The sequence below is a fragment of the Coptis chinensis genome, chromosome 8, assembly GCF_015680905.1.
Source record: "Coptis chinensis isolate HL-2020 chromosome 8, ASM1568090v1, whole genome shotgun sequence".
Lineage (NCBI taxonomy): Eukaryota > Viridiplantae > Streptophyta > Magnoliopsida > Ranunculales > Ranunculaceae > Coptis > Coptis chinensis.
The window spans coordinates 14429231-14450376 of NC_141463.1; the positions used below are offsets into that span (position 1 = coordinate 14429231).

Genomic DNA, 21146 nt, shown 5'->3' on the forward strand with positions numbered 1-21146 from the left:
CTCGTAATAATGTTTAGCTTCATCACTTGAACCAAAAGTCATCCCAACATAGGGTGTCTCTATGACATCATTGGATTTCCCATTTTCTTCAACTCCAACATAGTGCCCTGTAACCTCAAACTCATCCACATGTGACTCTTCCATTTTTCACAGCACCTAAAATAATGATATAAGTGCATTATTAAATTGAATTCATGGCTAAGAAGAAAGTGACCAACTTTTAACAAGATTTACAGAAATAATTAAAAACAAAATGAGTACGTAGATACCCAAAAAACCAATCAAAACAAAATTTTAACCAAGTTACTCTCTTTCAATTAGAGGAAGTGTTTCGAGAAAAGCAAACTTTTTTGTCATTGAACGTCGTATCGGTCGTGGAGGGGAGAAAAATCTAGTTTGTTAAGATTTTTTTTCTTGTTGTTTAATCTAAAAGATACGAGAAGGTGAAAAAAATAGAATGGAATATGTGGGGTTTTTTTTGGCTTGGCTTGAGCTGTTTTTTTGCACAACTTTATCGCCAAAATTAATGCCAACTCACTCTATCTAAAAACCATTAGATTTTGTATGATGTGCAGTCAAGATTTGTTGTAAGAATTGTTGTATGAAAGTCATTGTATACGCCTATACGGAACCACCCTATATATATATATAGATATAGAGAGAGAGAGAGAGAGAGAGAGAGAGAGAGAGAGAGTGAATTTGTGAGGAGAGAGAGATTTTATTTTCTTTCTGAGGTCTGACTAGATTATATACATATATATAGAGAGAGAGAAATAGTAGGTCCGTGAATTTGTGAGGTCAGAGTATTTATTATAAAATCGAGCTCACAAATAAAATATGACCTACTATTTTCTATTCTCTCTCCATTTTTATCTTCTCTCCATTTTTATCTCCGACCCACACTCTCTCTCCATTTTTTACTACTACTTTTCTCTCCTCTCTGATCTCTTTCTTCTCTCTCCGCTCTGATCTCTTTCTTGAAACCTATAAGATTTCTTTTTCTTGAAACTGCCAGCTCAGATAACAACATTGGTAGTACTAGTGAAGGTAGTGATGGAGGTGAGAGAAGTATTGGTAAGTGGATTGAAATGGTGGGGGAAGTTTTGTCGACAGCGTTTCCGGTATGGGTATAGCATTGGGTTGTTTTTTTGGACTAGTTAGACCGAATTGTTTTAATTGGGTACAGCCCCAAATGACCATTTTTGGGATTACTATTACTATTCTTGGTATGGGTATGACACTTACTTTTGATGATTTAAGAGGTGCTCTTGTTATGCCTAAGGAGTTGCTTGCTGGTTTCGTTCTTCAGTATTCGGTTTGCACTAAACCTTTTTCTTAGAAATACATTATGATTTTTTTTTAGTTATTTAATGTTGAGAATTATATTTGTATTTGATAAGTTTTTGATGCAATATCTTGTTGAATGATCGATCTTGTTGATATTGGATAGTTGCTGCCCTGGGGGTTTGTTTTTGTTCTTTGTGTTATCCTTGTTTGATAGTCGATCTATCCTTTTACTAATTCTCATTTTATGTGCAGGAACGGCAAGTAATATTGTAACTTACCTAGCTCGGTATGTGACACTAGAAAGTCGCAGTATGTATTTTTACTTGGAAGTGACAAATGAGTTCCTCATTTTTCAGTGGAAACGTGGCCCTTTCAGTCTTGATGACGGCTGCAAGTACCTTAGCGGCTGTGGTAATGACACTACTCCCTTTACATCTCACGTCGCTTGCTTCTCAAGTTGTTAATTTTTTTCGTGGAATTGAGGCATCACCGACTCTTCAAGTTCTATTTCAAGTGATGACCCCATTTTTAAGCGCTAAACTAGTTGGGCAATTTGTTGCAGTTGATGCGACTAGACTTCTTATATCAACTTTGCAGCTAAGGGTGGTACTTCTTACTTTTCTCTCGACATCGTATCTTTTCTTCCATTTTTTATCTGTGCCATGCAACAGGTTGTGCTTCTCCCTATTTTGTTTGGTTCTCTTTTGAACAAATATTGCCAAAGTTTGGTTAAGGTGGTATCTCCCGTGATGCATGCCTATTGCTATATTATAGTTCTTTTATGTGGTAACCTTTTATGTGGTAAGCATAATAGCCGAAATGCTTCAATTTGTCCTTATGTCTGGTCGGCAAGTGGTGCTTGTTGTATGTCTCCTTCATGCTTTTGGATTTTTCTTTGGCTATGTGCTATCGAGGTTACTCAGGATTGATGTTTCCTCCTCAAGGACCATTTCCATTAAGGTTGGCATGCAGGTGAGTAATGCATTTCATTAGAAAGCGATTTTTTCTAATTGATTATGCATCATATCTCCCTTTACATAGACATTCTTACTATGGCTACTATCTTGCTCCTTCCAGAACTCGGTCCTTGGGTTAGTTCTAGCTGCTCAAAGCATTTTGGAGATCCTCCGACAAGCAGGTACCATGTGCGGTTTCGATTAATCCGCCATTCGATCTTTGGTAGTTTACTTGCAAGAATATGGAGATGCAATCTACCAAAAGAAAAACAATATTAACTCAGAGAAGTTCAGTTGAGCTTCTGCCAAGGATATGATTCACACTTGTAGAATATGCAACAATATGAATGTGGTATTATTTCTGTAATGTCAGCAAAAGAAAGAGATCAAGAAAGTTTATTTTCCTTCCTATACGTATCGCACCTCTGTTGATTTGTTGCTGGGTTACTTCGAGATTTTTGTGGGAAAAGTGAAATACTTGTTGAATCTTCTATGTTCTATAACTGTGAGAAGTACAATACTATTTTTATATATATATAAAGAAAGTAAATAGTCCTCACATAGACACATACTAGGCTTGTAGTGAAGTGAAATAAAGTGGAGAGAGAGGAGAGAGAGGGTGGGGTCAGAGAGGAGAGAGAGAGAAGAGAGAGAGTGAATTTGTGGAGAGAGAAGAGAGAGAAAAGGTGGCGTTGGAGAAAAAAATGGAGAGAAAGGAGAGAGAAAAGAAGTCACGTGAATTTGTTTGGTCCATAAGTTTTTTTATCCGGAAAGTTCTGACTAGAGCAAAACTGATATACGCACCGTGCATACGCACCGGCTATTTTAAAAACTTGATCAAATATAGAAATTTTATAACAAATCACGATTCCCGTTTTCGTTGCTATCCCATTTAATTTCCTAACAAATTGTAACCAAGTCTTAAAAACTCATTTTCATTTCTCGATAAAATCGTTTCAATTAAGTTTTAAAACCCGTTTTTAATTGGTGAAAGGATCCCATTTTAATTTAGAAGTGTGATTCCCGTTTTTAATAAGAAAGGGATTTCCATTTTAATTAGAAGTGTTAGATTTTTCTTTTTCAATAGAAGATAAATTCCCATTATAATAGGATAATGATTCCCGTTTTAATTAGAAGTGTTAGAATTTATGTTTTCAATAGGAGAGGAATTCTCATTTTAATAGGAGTTGATGACGTGGAATTTTAAGAGAGCTCGAAAAATACCCCTTGTGGGAGCTTTAATATTAATACTAACTCGTAGGCTCGTGCATACGCACAGTCTCTTTTGAAAATATTTAGATTTTTTTTAGAAAATTGGGACTACCATTTTAGTTGCTAACCTGTTTTAATTTTCTAACAAATTGTTTTTAATGGAGTTTTAAAAACTTGTTTTTTCAATTGGGAGAGAGATTCTGTTTTAATAGGAGAAGGATTTTCGTTTTAATTAGAAGTGCTAGAATTTGTTTTAATATGAGAATAATTCCCGTTATAATAAATAGAAATTCCTGTTGTAAAAAAAAAATCCATTTTTGAAATAGGAGAGAAATTTTTGTTTTAATAGGAGATGACGTGGAATTTTAATAGAGCTCGAAAAATACTTTGTGAAAGCTTTAATATTAAGACTAGAAAGTAGGCCCGTGCATATGCACCGGCTCTTTTGAAAACATGTTCAACAATCATAACTATATACATATATAATTTTTTTTAACAAATCGTGATTCCCGTTTTAGTCGCTAACCTATTGTAATTTCATAACAAATCGTTTTAATTAAGTTTTAAAAAACCATTTTAATTTTCTAACAAATTATTTTAATTAAATTTTATAAACCCATTTTTTAACCCCGTTCTAATAGTTGACTTAATTTAGAAATATGATTTCCGTTTTAATAGGAAAATGATTTTCGTTTTGATTAGATATGCTATATTTTTTCTTTTCAATAGGGAAGGAATTCCCGTTTTAATAGGAAAAAATTTCGTTTTAATTAGAAGTGTTAGAATTTCTTTTTTCTAATAGAGGATGAATTTCTGTTTTAATAGGAAATTGATTCCCATTTTAATTAGAAGTGTCTAATAAATAGGAAAGGAATTTCCGTTTTAATATGAGATGATGATGTGGAATTTTAATAGAGCTTTGAAAACATTTAGATTTATTTTAGAAAATTGAGACCACCGTTTTAGTCGTTAACCCGTTTTAATTTTCTAACAAATTATTTTAAATAAAGTTTTAATTAAATTTTAAAAATATGTTTTTTCAATTGGGAGAGAGTTCATGTTTTAATTGGAGAATAATTTCCATTTTAATTAGATATGCTAGATTTCCCCTTTTCAATAGTGGAGGAATTCTCATTTTAATAGGAGAATGATTCCCGCTTTAATTAAAAGTGCTAGAATTTGTTTTAATAGGAGAAGAATTCCCGTTATAATAGGAGAGAAATTTCTGTTTTAATAGGAGATGACGTGGAATTTTACCCTTGTGGGAGTTTTAATATTAAGACTAGAAAGTAGATCCGTGCACGCACCGGCTCTTTTAAAAATTTGCTCAACAATCATAACAAATCGTGATTCATGTTTTCATCGCTAACCTATTTTAATTTCCTAACAAATTCTTTTAATCAAATCTTAAAAACCTTTTTAATTTCTTAACAAATTGTTTTTATTATGTTTTAAAAACTCGTATTTTTTAATTGGGGGAGGGATACCATTTTAATTTGAAAATAAATAGTTTTTATGTTACTATTTGAGTTTTGGTTTTAAAAGGAAAGGAGATTACCGTTTGAAGTTAGATTCTAAAAGGAAAAGAGTTTTCCGTTTTAAGCTAACTATTAAGTTGATGACGTGGAATTTTAATAGAGTTCGAAAAATACCTTGTGGGAGCTTTAATATTAAGACTAGCTTTCGAACCCGTCCTACAAACGGGTGCCGTTATATTAAATTATTGTAAAAAATATTAGCAACTATGCATAGCTATGAGATATGAAAATTATATTAACCAGTCATTCAAATTTCTTGCACCACTCTCTATAAAAAGGAAGCATCAAACCTTGATAAAACTCATCGACTTCTTTTTGTTGTTAGATTTAATAATATAAGTTTGATTGAAGTTTTGTGAAAATTCTCAATGTGACGAAGATAATATTGAAGCTACTTGAATAGCATGACATTCTTAATCATAATAACAAAATTATGATAAACACTACTTAAAATGCAAAACTATATTTGTCGAGACATTTATTCCCCCTACATATAATACAAACACGTTTTAGGGTTATTAGTTCAATGCATTTGCATCAAGTTTATGATTTTCCATTAATTATTCTTTGAGGTTAGTTTAATGTAGTACATTGCATTCAGTTTCCAATTTCTTATTAATTATTCTTTGAGGTTAGTTCAATGCAGTTGCATCAATTTTTCGATTTCCCGTTAATTCTTATTTGAGGTTAGTTCAGTGCAATTGCATCCACTTTATAATTTTCCGTTAGTTATTCATTAACACTACTACAGAATGACACATATACCACGGTCAATAAGAACGTTTATACCACGGTTCTTTCAAAAACCGTGGGAAATACTTATATACCACGGCGGAAATGTCTTTGGTCATTGGTTTACTAGTATATGTCACAGTTAGATGAAAACCGTGGGATAAGTTGGGCCATATACCATGGTTAGTTTTTTTTCAGCATGAGAGTACTCCACATCCCCACTATCTTAAACATAAACAGTGGTATATAAATTTTCCACTTTCTACCGTGGTTTATGACTTTATGCCAAATAGTCAAATACGCGAAAAAAAAATACACAGTACGAAACTCATTCAAATTGGATTCCCGCTATTCTCTCGGTCTCTCCCCACAACTTCTACAACTCTACGACTCTTAGAATTCCCAAGAGAAAAGTGAGAAAACCCAATCCGTCACTACACCATAACAAAGGCAAAGAATTGGATTTCTTCTCGACCTCAACTCAATAACACAACAAAGAGAAACCCTTCCCTCTTAACTCCATGATGTTTTCTCCATGTTTCTTTATCTATTCGAATTCCACGCCGTTCGAAATTGAACTGAAGGAAGCAGTTTTTGTTCATAAAACATAACCTCTCTCTCTCATCTCCTCTCTTTGCCGCTACCCTCTCTCTCTCTTCCTCTCCCTCTTCCACTTCTCACCGCCCACGCTCAATAAAAACTAGGGGTAAGTTGTTTTTTATTTCTCTGAATTAATTATTTTTCATCTCTCTCAATTAATTGTTTTTCGTTTTTCTTTGTTTAGTTGGGTTGATACAACTTCGATTTGGATCAGCACCTAACTACTAATCACTTATCCTCAATCTCTCGTCATCTTTATCGGGTAACCCATCTTTTTAACTCCCTATTGTTAGATTAAAGTTAGTATTTTTAAGTTGATTGGGTTTTGTTTTGCGTGGTAAATAATGTTATCTATAGATGGCACGAGAAAGATATCATCCCAATGAGTAAGATAGCTTAATGGGGATCTAATTATAGTATCTTAACGCCACGATACAATGAAAGCAATTAAAGTAAGTGATAGTTCAGAGTTACAAAATAGGTTCGGGTATTTAAACATGGTATTTGGATAGGGAAATCATATGGGTCCAAAGTGTTAAGTAACAAAGGTGGATTTATTTACTTCTTAGCTCCAACACCGAGTTGTGGACATTGGTTTTAAGTCATAGGACACAGATTTTGAACATTTCTCGATATTACTTTTTGTGGTTTCCTTCTTGGAAATTGTTCCCGGTTGTGTAGTTCTTGAATCGGGATTTGGTAGTGGTTCACTTACTACTTCTTTGGCTAGAGTTGTTAACCCGACCGGGTCATGTTTATACTTTTGATTTTCATGAACAAAGAGCTGCATCGGCTAGGTAAGGTGTCAATATGTTTATTATGCATTGTATTGAAAATTGTTAGCCATATAGAAACATGTGGCGAGTTCTATCAAAGCTTTAGGTTGATATTCTGATTAGACTTGTGGATTGAATTTGGAACTGGGAATGTAATTGGGAATTAACCATTTTATCTTCTAAATGAAAATGACGAAAATGTGCATTTTTTTTAGTTTCGGTTAAAATGTTAGCTATTACGGAACTATTGTATTGTTATGTTATACACTTTGAATGACAAAAGCTGTTTTTGAAATTCCGTAAAATTTATTTCTACACGTGAACTTCTTGCGATTGCAAAATTGTTCAAGATCTGTACAAGACTTTGAATTACCCTTCACAGCTAATAGGGTGGAAATCAGATGGAGGTGATCCTTGTGAGGAGCCATGGAAAGGAATATCATGTTTTGGGTCTTCTATTATATACATGTAATTTATAAAGGCCTCTCGTGTTTTCGAAAGTGTGCCTTTCATCTCTTTTGCCGATAATTTGAACTTATACCTCCTCATCTCTTCGAAACCGGTCGGCTTAGTGGACTTGACATTGGTGGATACCTTGGTGGGCAACTTGGCAATCTATTAAGTTTAAAGCATACTGTAAGTGTCTTCACCGTAATCTTTCAAAATTAACTTTGAGTGTATCCTAAGTTGTCTGAGATAACTTTGAGTGGATCCTAAGTTGTTGCACTACACCAGAATTTAAGAATTAGGACACACTCTTGGGACTATATACCCCGTCTCTAATTAGGGAGGCACGTGAGAGAGCAGCTGCTGATGCTCGCCTAAGGGTGTAAAAGGCTGCTGTTGATAAGGTCAATGCTGAGGCACGTGGCTGCGTTTAAGCGTCTTCTTGTCTGAGAGAATACAAGCTCACGCGTGAAGGGCAGCGGCCGACGCTAAGGAAAGAGCAGAGAAGGTAGCTGCAGAAGCAAAAGAGAGAGCTGCTGTTGCAAGAGTTGAAGCAGACGCACGGCAAATAGCAGAGCAAGCTTCTGCTGAGAGGGCAACTACAGAGGCTTGTGAAAGAAATTAAATAGCTTTCTCTTTTGTGTCATTGTGTGTACTTGTTTTCTTCAGTCCTAAGAAACCAGTTTTCATTTTAACCATATATGTTGAGTTTGGTTATTTGATGCCAGAAAAAGTAGAAGAGAAATAAAATGGCTTGTTCTAGTAAGAAGAAAGAAGTAGCCCAAGACATAAGTTTGGTTGACGAGGTGTTTTCTTGGTCTCTTGAAGATGTTTTCAACCAAGAGCTTTACAAACATAAGGTATTAATGAAAGTTTTATATATAGTGAAGAATTTACTACCAATTATCTAAAACTGCATTCTATTCTCTGTAGGTGCAAAAAATTCCAGATTCCTTCCAATCTGTAGATCAATATCTCGGATCCTACATTCACCCGTTACTGGAAGAAACTCACGCAGAGCTATGTTCAAGCATGGAGGTTGTTTCAATGACACCTGTTGCTGAAGTTGTCTCGCTAGAGGAGTGTAAGCCGTGATGGCTCCTTCTTCTATGATGTTAAGGTTGATTCTTGGAGGAATAGGTCACGTCGCGGTGGCAAAGAACCATACAAACCAAAACACGGTGACATTTTCATACTATCGGATGCACTACCTGAAATCGTATCTGATTTTGAAAGATATGGAAGGGCGTGGAGTTTCGCCGGTCACTAAAGTTGCTGAAAATAAAGATATGGCAAATAATTCGAAAGTTTCAAATGATGATCACGACACACCTATGAGCTTCAAAGTCCAAACGTCGAGGGATTTGCCGAGATCAAAGAGGGCATGAGGAACTCACTCTTTGCAGTTTTTCTAATAAATACAACAACAAAACAGTAGAATATGGAAATCTTTACACAAGTTAGGGAATGTGAAGATACTCAAGGAGGTTTCGCGGCCCCTCGATTAAATGGGTATGAAACACTTTAAATTAATCTCACTTTTGTATGGGCATTGCACTAGTATTTATAGTATATGGTGTTTACATCTTTGTTGATTTATATCTCAGATTTGTTTTGCATTTGTTTTGCTAAGTCATTTTGACTTTTCCATAGAGTAATAAAATTAAGCTATGTAAAAGATGGTTCCTAAGCATTGACTAGTTTCATACTAAATTATTCATCAATATTATTTCTCTTTTTTATGAAAATTGTTGTCAAGTTTTTTATGGAGTCTCTGTCCTCAAGCAAAAGCATTGGCAGAAAAGAATGAGCGTGACCGTCAAACTCGGAGAGATCAGGAATGAGAGAGACATATAAGTTTTGCAGATCAACACTGTTACAGTTTGCTCCTGCTGTTATGAGTTTATATATAAAAATGCCTCTGCTGTAGATATTAACACTTCCATCCAATTAGTTTTTTTAGATGCTTAGCACTTATAAAGGAGTTGTGTTTCTCATGTATGCCTTCTATTGAGCACTTGAAATAGACATACTTCTCAAAATCGCTTATTGTGAAGTGCGGTCCTCACATTGCAAAGGGTTGATGGGAAACGAGTTCCGCTGAAGTGGGACAAGATCAAGGTAAACAAATCCTACACATTATTGTCTTTTTCTTTGAAAAGTATATGTTCACATATGTTGTGAGTCTATATGTTAGGGCCCATATCAACCAGGTGGCACAGAGTGTGGGTATTATACAATGAAGTTTATGAGGGAAATAGTAGAAGCTTGTTCATTTGGATCATTTGAAAATAAGGTATTCGAAAGTTTTGACAAACACTTTATTTGGCTCAACAACCGCCTTATTCTTATATAGTAACTCCACATGTTGTGCTTTGACTCATCCGGATAACAAATTTATAATTGAAGGAGACATACACGCAAAGAGATGAACTTGACGGTGTTCGACTCGATATTATTCAGTTCATCCGGGAAAATGGGGTGTTTTTCGGAAGTGAATGAGGATGAGTTTTAGCTATGTTAGGACCCTCCGGTTTAATTTATGAGTCTTACCTTTTTAATTTATGAAAAGGAATTTGAAGTTTGTTTTCTTAGTGCACTCAAAAAAATTAATGAAGTTTTTTTTTTATTATTATTATTATCTTTTTTGCAATGTTTGATAGTTTATTGTACATTTTGGAATTTGTTGGGAAGATGGAAATGTTGTATGTAGGCAGGCTATGTAAATTTTGTTATGAGGTTCGGTTTTAAGTGGGTTTTATATATATATATATATATATATATATATATATATATATATATATATATATATATATATATATACCACGGTTTGGCATAAACCGTAGTGTTTAGTATAACTATATACCACGGTATTATAACACATACACTAATATAAACCACGGTTTCAATAGCTTATATACCACGGTTATGTTGACAACCGTGGTATATAATGGGCATTACAAACCACGGTTCTTTGAAAAACCGTGGTATCCGTTAAACATATATACCACAGTTTTGCTATTATTATATACCACACCACCTATTGTCACGGTTGTATAACAGTGATAAATATATTTATACCACACTTAAAAACAGTGGTATAAGTGTCATTCTGTAGTAGTGTAAGGTTAATTCAGTACAGTTGCATCCAGTTTTTGATGTTTCGTTAATTAGTCTTTGAGATTAGTTCAATGCATTTGCATCCAGGTTCCAATCTCCCGTTAATTACTCTTTGAGATTAGTTCAATACATCTACATCTAGTTTTTTATTTTCCGTTATTTATATTTTGAGGTTAGTTGAATGCAGTTGTATCCAATTTTCAATTCCCGTTATTTAATTTTTGAGGTTAGTTTAATGCAGTTGCATCCAGCTTCCTATTTCTCGTTAATTATTATTTGTGGTTAGTTCAATACATTTGCATCCAATTTTCAATTTCATGTTAATTGTTCTTTAAGATAAGTTCAATGCATTTGCATCCAGTTTCTGATACAAAGGATTCATCAATCACAGCATGTGGTGGCCTCCTATCCTAATTATCAGAAGAATGACCAAGCTCATTTCCATCCAATGGGTCTGATTGTGAATTCAGAAGACCAAACTGGTTTTCTCGCCTATGGACCATAAAATCATCTTTAATTAGCCTCCTATGTCCTCCCCTTCCACCTTTCAACTCCTTTTCATGTACATTTGCTCGGTTGTTACTAAATTCTCCACTGAAGTCTCTTCCAGAGGCCACCAATTTCTCACTTGATGTAGCGAACATTCGGGTAGCCTTGTGACTGTTTATATCTAGATCGATCATTCTCCCATCATGAAGTTCCCTCAATTCTAGTCTATGGGGAATTATAAGATCTGGTCCGATTTTATTTTTCGGTTGTTTCACTTGAGCCTCCTTTTCCATAGAAAGCATATTTTGATCAGTATTATGCACATCTTTGTCATCATTTCTCAATAAGAATTTCTGAAATGCTTGCCAAGATTCACCATCAGCTTCTTCTCCATAAACTCCGGCGTCCTTCCCAAAAGGGCAATATATATTGGTAGAGCTTGTATCTTTTGCTCCAATTTTAGAAGTTTTAGAGTTCCTAAGCTTCATCTCATCTTGAAACTCATCATCAGTTTCACGGTCAGATGCTGATTCTGACTCACTCCATGAATTATTCTTTTCTTTGAAGTGATATAGTTGATGTTCCGTATGACAACCATGCCCCACTTGTTTTTTACTCGCCCGACCACCTTTTCTCCGTGGTTCCCGTCCTTGTGAACCTTCATTCTCAAACTCAGAAACATCCTGAGGCCTCATTTTGGGAACGAACACCCGTTTCCCCAGACTTTGATTATGTGTTACTGTTTTTACTCTCCATTGATTGTCTCCTTTGTCCCACTCTTTGTGTGGGGTTGAACCTACACAAACAATATATATATTCTAACTTGTTCTAGATGTATCAAATGAACACCAATAATTAACCAAGATCGCAATAAAGATTAATATATAATAGTAGGCGCTCCTATATTCCTACCAAGTAGAACTCACAGCCCTAGGGGTTTATACGCTTTCTTCTTCAATTCGTCAAGTTTTCTCCAAAGTTAAAAGGCCTACGAAAGTGTATTTCTCATATCTCATCACAGCTGACAATAATTCACTTTCCAGCCGTTAAAGTGTGTGAACTCCACTTGTTTCATTGTTGTCACAAAGTAGCCTACGACTTTGATCGAATTAGAATTGAATCACATAATCAAACAGTGTCAGTGTTATGAACGAAACATTTTTTTTTAATAAATCAATAATGCAAGCAATTATATGTAACGCCCCAAGACCCAACACACATCCCAAGGACGTAGAGCTGAATCTCGAGGTGGTCGCTATCCCGATTCTATTGAAATTTCGGCAGAGTTTCTTTTGTTTAATCGACGTTTCGTATACGAAAACCTGTCATAAAACCTGGACATCGCATAATACCCTTCCAACAATCATATATATGTAAAATCTTAACTTTATACACAACAGTGATGTCCATATACATATCCAAAAATGTTTAAGATTAACTACACTCCAATACATCGGTTATTACATCCAAAATGAGCTAGCTCTCAATATATACAACCAAAGAATGAACTAGACTCTATACAACCCAAAATGAACTTGACTATTCCCCTCGTCAAGCATAGGGGAAACCATCCAAATCCCCATAACCATCCTCACTAGTGGTAGGGAAAGCCTCTTCCGCATCTGGCTCGGCTGAAATGTTAATGTAGGATGAGCAAACAACTATGCCCAGTAGAAACGCACATAACCCATAAATAGACTACTTACAGCAAAACATTTTAAACATGCAGGTTTTTTCCATAATAATAATCAAAATATCGTGACTATATAATAAATCACTAGCTAACATCAATCATATCGGCATGCTTCTTTAATATTCAAAATAGAGTTTTTCACAATCATCATACAACTATTGTGGCCGCTGCATCCTATTAGAATGGTGAGGGTACGACTGGTACTCAGCCCCAGTCACAGGCATATCTCGGTTCAGTACTTCCCAGTGTGAACCATGCACCGTTGTTTTCCTGATTTTACCGGCAGGGAGCTGAAATGCCGTTGTTGTGTTCATACACACAAAATCCCCAAAGCTTTTAGGGCTCAGGTGGGCCTCAGAACCCACGACCCCATACGGGCTGTCACCTAACTTACGGTAGTCAACCGTTCGACGACTGCAGACTGCTCAGGATCTTGACACACATCCAGGAGTGGACTAAACTCTCACTCCTCGCGTCTAAACCTTATCGAGGTAACATGTAACCCCACACAAGCTAATCACCATACAGCGTGACACGTACAAGCATGGTTATCTAGAAAAGTCGAAAAGGAATTCCCGGACTCCATTCTGTGATGCATCCCTTTAAAGATGGCCCACCACCTCGAAAGGTGTACACCACAGTTGGAATCCTAGAGCGAACTGCCGTCTCCGAAAATGCGACAACAGTTCCTTCTTTATAGGAATTCACCAATTATTTTCCAAATCCCCTTGTGATAAGAATAGTACCATATACTCGTATTATCGTTTATCTCAAAATACTATAATTACATATTTAGTTTTCCATTTTAAACTGCTGTCTTGTATGTGTGAGTTCCTGGATTTCCAACAATCGAGTAAATACAACCTATGACTCCCAAACGGGCCAGTCATAGTAAATGACAACCAATGATTCCCAAACGGCAAATCATCATAAATAACAACGAACTACATCCATGGAACAATCCAGAACCTCACACATAGTTACAAACAACCGGGTAATCCTTACCCACATTACAAAATCCATCTCTCTGTCTCCTTACTGAGACAAGAGACGAGAGCCCTTCCCAAAACCAGTTTTTTTTTTTCTCTTTTAACAAAGAAAACAATCCCCGCTACCCAGGTTTCGTAAAACTCATTTTCACACAAAAGCTATCCATATATTTAGTTTTTATCGAGGAAGAATACAATGCAAAACATGAATATCACATATACATGCATGGTTGATAAGCAACTATCTTTTCCAATTTAAAACAATCAAATCATGCATGAAAATAAGCATGCTATATATTGGTATGTAAGTTCCTACCTTAGCAAGCTCCGTTCTCCTTAATCCCACTTAACCGAATCAAGTCCACTTAACCGAATCCACTCGTATTAACTCCTATAACATCATATGTATACGTCGGTTATTAGAATTTATAACTAACGAGAAATTTTTATCTAACGCAAGTCGAGAAGAAATCTCGACGCTACGAATTTGGTTTCAGGTATCTTTTCCTATAACTCATCCAACAGCGATTTTTCAGGCCATTTCTAGCATCGCATTCGACGTGGTTCTCAGAGTCATTTATAGCCACTGTAGGGGAGTATGCCAATGCCAATCATACCACTTACAACTTCCCCACCCTTCGATTCACATTACATCTAGCAATAATTTCGATTGTGTTCCTTATCCATCGTTCCTCACTCGTCTTAATCCTAAACAAGTATATAACTAACATAAACTTCTCAAAATAGAGTGAATATATACAATTCTTACCAAGCCAACAAAATCTCTCCTTAGCTTTCTGCTCCACCGATATTTCACTCAACTCTAGCTTCTCCAAACTGCTACTGCCAACATTCAACACCCCCAATTAAATCAATTTCATCAATACACCCTCAAGCTATCGAAATTGAATCTAAATATTAATTTGAAACGAAATTAAACTCACCTGTCACGGTGATACGCCGAAATTCCAAGTAACTTCGAATCCCCACACTCGCGTTTAGTGTTTTTAAGGATTGGGTGTTTAAATTGGGGTTTTAATCGCTTGAAAATGGGAGAATTTGGTGTTCTCTCTCCTAGGTTTTAAGAGGTGGGCGAAATGGAGAAGAAGTAGAAATTGGGTGCGATGGTTTTGGGCGATTTTTTTGGTTTGTGCGATCTTGTTCTATTTTTGTCTTTACGTGATAAGATAATTAAGGCCCAAGCCCAATATCTAAACTAGGCCTAAAGCATAATTAAACTCTTAACCACTAACTAATTTGACTTAGCGTCGTAATTATTTTTCGGCCCATCCAGCTTAATTTAATTTCCTACATTCTATCCCACCGCATGCTATAACAATAACTCACTCATGTATGTAAGCTGTTAACTTGTGCCAGCTTCGAACGCAGAAAAGCCGCTAACCGACATTTTTGTCTAATTTTCGCATATAAGTTGCTTACCTAACGTGGCTTATGAGTCGGAGTTAAGTTTCATTAAGTTATGTAAGTTTGAAATGTAAACCCGACCGACCAAATACATAATTGTCCCTAGGTTTGATATGTAATTTAAGAAAATACCCTTAACGAGAATTTGAGTCTTTACATTATATATACAAAATAACTACAAAAACAATAATGGATTGACTGGCAGAACACACCTTTTCATCAAAAACTGCTTATCCCATTAACTTCATCGTCACTATATACTCAGTCTGGTACAACCGGAGTGCGCTCCTCGATGCTTTTACTCCAAACGATTGTCCTTGCTTTGTCTGAAGCAATAATGAGGGAAAAAAGGGAAAATGTCAGCAAGCTAAGGAAGGCATTCTGACACATGAAAAGGAAATGGGAAAACTGTCTTTGAAAGTTTGAAAACAATAACAATGTGACATTAGATACATCTCATAAGTCCCAGCTTCAAGTTTGCAAACAAAATACTCGGGTGTATAGCAGTTATTGTGATCAACATAGCAGTTAGCATGTTCAAATCCGCAAATCCCCATGCAAAGCAGTATCTACCATATTCATCCACACAACAACATGGGATGAATGGGAGGGGACAGGAGAAAAGGGGAGGGGACAGGAATACATAGGAGGAGAAGGATCATACTTGTGTGGGTTATGGCCTTTCCTTATAGGGTACAAAGACAGGTGATTCCGTACTTGCCAGTGCTATTGCTACTACAACCTAATTACGTACAGTCTAAACAAATCTACCCATTCGCTCCCTATAGATGGCTTCTCATATGTTCTTCACTATCGATTAGTCTATAACATTGTTTGTGAATAACATATGAGAAACCATGATGCCAGCATATGTACATCATATTGTCTTTGTTTATCATTTAGCCTTAAGTCACCACAACCAAATACATTACCTGCTTCCATTCTCAGGTTGTCGTCTCATAATATGAGAAAACGTTTACCAAACTCTGGGAACAATATAAAGCTCTATATATATAGCAGTTATTATCAATCATATCACGCGTTTCCGAAGAATGGGGAAAAAAAGAAAAATTTGTAATTAAAGGTATGATACTCACTCGTAGTCGCAAAGCCATATCTGAGTTAAGTACGATTATGGAAATTATCAAAAGAAATTGAAACGATTCACTCATTATGTGGACAAATATATTTAACGATATTCATCTTTTACTCTCTTGTGATATTGCTATAACAATTTAGCAGGAACTAATGGGATAGTTATAGGTTCTTCCATTTTCACTTCATCTTCTCCTTACTTTTCCAATTGTCTCTGTGTTAACCAAGGGTCCTATATATGCCAGGCTTGCTTTTTGTTTTTAGTGGCCGGACTCAAGGGTTATGCATTGTATGTGTAGTTGGGATCTAAGGTACACAATCTTGTTGGCTGGACATTGTATTTCTAAAGGTGTGTCTAGACTGGTGAGATATATTTCTAGTGGTAGACATGGCAACATTATCTAGCTGATCAAACGGATATCAAGTTAGTGTCGATATTGTACTACAAATTGATCACCATTCTTAGTGTGACTGCCGACTATCAAAATGAGCTTATCTCCATTGTCAGGCAATGAACTATCATTTCTATCCTTCACATGTGATAAGCACAATACAATCCATATACTATAGTACATGGATACCTGGAGTATGTAGGCTACTGGTTGTCCAAATATTTTGCTAAGTATTAGCAAATAGTAAGAGAAAAATAAAATTGAAAAAAGAAAATAAATGATTAAGATGAATCACTGGAGGTAGATTGAATACTAAGTTAGAGAGTAGCATAACAGTGGACATGGAAAACTAATGATATTCATATAAAATTCAAACAGCAAGAATGTGTTACCTTTGCATTCCCAGACTATGTCACTAACAGCCGTGATAGGCAATGTCCTGGTATGGTATCAATAAGCACAAATTAGGATATCCACATTTATTGAAATTTGCCACCATGTAGTTCACATTGGATTTTCCCTGCTTCCAATACCTGTATTGGACAAACATTTTCTTCAACATTCTCTTCAATGCATGTATATTTGGAATGAGGCATAAAAGGGGAGCAAATAGACGGGAAAATACATTACATCTATTGAGGCAATGTTGACATCATGCATTATGAGACTAAAACTTCTTACAATTCATGAACCCCTCGAATGAAACAATAATTTTCAAAATGATTAATACCTAACCTTGACTCTTAACATGAACCCCTCGAATGAAACAATAATTTTCAATATGATTAATACCTAACCTTGACTCTTAATAGCTATTAATCTTCGGATTTGAATTCTTACCTCTCTTTAGGTTATTTAAAAGCCGCTATTATCTGCATGGTAGCTTCCTAGAACTCATCAAAAATTTAGTAAATGTATGTTCATATTTTACCAGTCATTGAAAGTAAGCAAGGATGAATACACTCGAAGTTACGTATTAAGAACTATGAAACATCAAACATACCTATCTCATGTATCATGTATTTCCTCTCCAACTGTACTGATGAGAGCTTGATCTGCATTTGAAAGCAACTGCTATCAGTTCCAAACATTAATGATGAATGGCTCTCACACATGCATGGTCCAAAAACCCATATAACACATACAATTTAAAGTGATAATAGTACCTTGCCAACTACACCCAAGTCTTGCAACCAATCAATTGGAATTCCAAACTCTCTATATCGTGACATGGGTATGTCTCGTGTTCGTAGGAGTGCCCACACACTTTGTTCCACTCTAAAACAATGAGCCAATGTATAGTGAACAATAGTCTTTGGTAGGTTACAAAATAAGACTTAAGAACAATAGTCTTTGGTCTTTGGTAGGTTACAAAATAAGACTTAAGAACAATAGTCTTTGGTAGGTTACAAAATAAGACTTAAATGAAGTTGATATGATCCCTAGTGAAAGAACCATACATTTCTTGTAATGAGTACATTTTCTTCATAGCGACTTCACAGGGGAGTTTTGGATCATCAACAAAAGAAGTGACTCTCTTCCCTAATTTCATCAGATCCTGGTATTCAAAAGATGCCTCTCTCATTGCATGATGCCAATCGAAATGCTTCAGAACAGAACGCTCATCAACCTATGATGAAAACAAAAATGTACAGGTATAAGTGAAGCACAAGTATAATGTGTGAAGGATTCCTTGACTAACATTTAAACCCTTGAAGTTCTTATCCAAGCTTCATTAAAATAGCAATGGTATGGTGTTCTTATCATGTGTTTAATTACACCACAGTGGCCAAACTGTTGGCAAAATCAATGGTTATGCATGTAACTATCGTGCACGATCAAGAAAATCTTCTCACCAACTGCTCAACCTAAAATAAATTGCATGAATGTTACATGCACATAAACATGCAGACACATTCACAAATGCCTAATTAGCTAATTCACATAATTATATATCAAGGAGTCAAAAGAGAAAATATCACAACTATAATATTCGTTGAGCATGATATATAAACCATTTAACTTGTCTCAAGCCTGGAACTGTATGATAAGCAGTGCTTCAAGTTCTTCTTTACGCTTTTCTAATTGTTAAAAACACCAAAATATTAGAAAATGATTGCTTAAAACTGAATAAATAAATAAATCCTAGAGTAAACAGAGTATCATATTTGGCACTTCACAAAAAAAAAAAAAAAAAAAAAAGCTATTAAGCTGATAAACTTTATGATTAATGAACTATATCAGTTACATAAGACGACAAATTGCCTTATCAATACAAATGCGACCAAGATGATAGATTTTTCTTACTGGGTTTGTACAGAGTCACACCAGTGACTTCAAGGCATTATAGCAACATGATTTTGTACCTCATATATAACCGCTAAAATCACAATAAAATGGGCAAAGCCAATAGCCAAAGCCCTGCTATAAACCTGTCTATATATCAGACTCTTACACTCATATGAGATATCGAAGTTATCAATAATCATAACCACACAATGAATACTCAGTTAAAGTTCTTGAGTTCCCACACACACAGTCAATGAGATACCCAAAACCCTCATTATACACCCGCGAAGAATGCATCTAGCAAAACACTTTGTAGTTAATAACCACATAATAAGAAAAGGTAATTAATCATTCTACAAACTACAATTGACATCACTTATGTATACCATAAATCTGCTTACACATAAATTGGTTACTTAAAACTACTCAAATCCACATAAGTTTGGTTCTTACTCGACCTATCTCTAGAGGCGGTGAAGATTGTCCACTGCACAAACATAGGAATCCAAAATGAAGTTATATTGAAATAAAGTTTGTCTGTTCTCTTTAGTAGCTGATGGTGGGAAAATATATTCAATAAATCAAACAATTAACTAACCTTAGTTCCAAATTAGCATAGATGCATAACGATTCATGGCCATTAAGCAATTCTTCACTCCTTTACTTCACTCTTTCTAAACCTTCTAAGCAAATAAGTGAAGAAGGAAACACCTCGATTTGATGAAAATTTTACAGATTAAGGGATGATAGCGGACACATTAGTGATATTGGTTGTTGCCTAGGCCAGTCTATGCTCCTTCAATTCTTTAAATCTACTTGTAGCTTAATCACCTGCGGATCATGAAAGGTCTCGTTTTTTTGTCAAAGATGGCATCGAGATTCGGGTCTTTGGTGGTCATTATGACGATGGAAGGGTGAGAGTGAGATTTGGGAAATGGCTCCCAACTTAATGAAAAACTTTGTTTACTTATCAGTTCTTATAGCTACATCATTGATGCGGAATTTCTCAATGCAATTCATCCACAGTCATTACATAAGCAACTAAACGAATACAAAATCCAAACATAAGAGAGGGTATAATGCTACCTGTGCTCCAGCCGGCTGCGAATTACTGGCCATTTTCCACAAATAGGCAGCCTTTGCTAAGCACTACAACAAAATCTAGCACAGAAAATATATGGTATAAAACAACATGAATACATGAAATAATTCCATAAACTTAATAAATAATTAAAGGTAGATTTTGAAAGTAATTAATACTAAATACTAAATAGCAAACAAACTTTTTCAAGAGGCAAGAAATAAATATTAAATAGTACACAAAATATCAGAGGGAGTTATAGTTCCGAGCTTTAGAGTTTAGAGACTAATACCCTATTCGGTGATTTGGATTTTCAAAAATCCAGAAACAATTTGATATTGGTAGTCAATTCGACCGTCGTTACGACCTTGTACTCAACTGGAACGATGCTTATTTGCCAAGGGAATCCTTTATTTGCAGTGTACGTTATCTGTTCTCTGTGAAGTACGCTGGAGTCTTTTAAATTTCATTACGCTCTAAGAAAGTGAATTAAGCGTGAAGTGTATTGTTCTCAATTTCAATTTCTTTTACTCCATGCAACCTCGAGTAGCCAGCAGATGCATCATGAACATCTGGATAATGATGATGGGACTCATATTTATCAGTATTAGCTTGGTTAATTTTGTCTGAGATCCAAAGTGTCGAATTTCATATAATAATTTTAGTCGTAGGGGTTTTTTTTTTTTTTTTTTGGAGCAGTCGTGAGTTTTTTTATTTTGGGAGCAGTCGTGGGTTTTTTAGGTGGGTTTCGTTCTAAGTGGGAGACATCTATCGCAGTTTTTTTCTCCGTAATCCCTCTCTCCTCCTGATTTCTCGTGAGTAAAGAGGGTACTTAAAATTTGCCTACGTGGACACCCTCATGGCGCACCAAAAGGGACTGCTATTATATATATTAGCCATTTGGCCTGGCTTATGGCCGGACTTGCTACATAGATAGCTAAAGACTCAAAAGCCTAAAATCCACTTGAATAAATAATAGATTTATATTGATAGAACGGGGTGACTTGCTACATAGATAGCTAAAG

The 21146-nt window shown here is 35.4% G+C and overlaps 1 protein-coding gene and 1 pseudogene across 1 annotated transcript; one reads left to right on the top strand and one right to left on the bottom strand.

Annotated features, from left to right (window-relative positions):
- The first annotated feature begins 944 nt into the window (after nt 1-944).
- LOC147480119 (putative sodium/metabolite cotransporter BASS1, chloroplastic) lies at nt 945-8173 on the top strand (annotated as a pseudogene).
- Nucleotides 8174-15476: 7303 nt separating this feature from the next.
- LOC147480120 (protein CHUP1, chloroplastic-like) lies at nt 15477-20794 on the bottom strand. Its single transcript, XM_086580907.1, has 7 exons — nt 20414-20794; nt 20127-20201; nt 18212-18381; nt 17918-18029; nt 17755-17806; nt 17144-17284; nt 15477-15590 (listed from the first exon to the last, which is right to left on the bottom strand). Exons 2-6 carry the CDS (start codon nt 20157-20159, stop codon nt 17256-17258), a joined length of 396 nt encoding a protein of 131 aa, XP_086437033.1. The 5' UTR covers nt 20160-20201; nt 20414-20794; the 3' UTR covers nt 15477-15590; nt 17144-17255.
- Nucleotides 20795-21146: the final 352 nt, after the last annotated feature.

What these genes read in the sequence shown, in the direction of transcription:
- LOC147480120 (XM_086580907.1), bottom strand. Translation starts at nt 20,159, where the DNA reads ATGGCCAGTAATTCGCAGCCGGCTGGAGCACAG. An exon ending in ATGTACTCATTACAAGAAAT is followed by an intron (nt 18,030 to 18,211) that starts GTATGGTTCTTT and finishes TCATTGTTTTAG; the next exon opens with AGTGGAACAAAGTGTGTGGG. An exon ending in ACTTGGGTGTAGTTGGCAAG is followed by an intron (nt 17,807 to 17,917) that starts GTACTATTATCA and finishes TTTCAAATGCAG; the next exon opens with ATCAAGCTCTCATCAGTACA.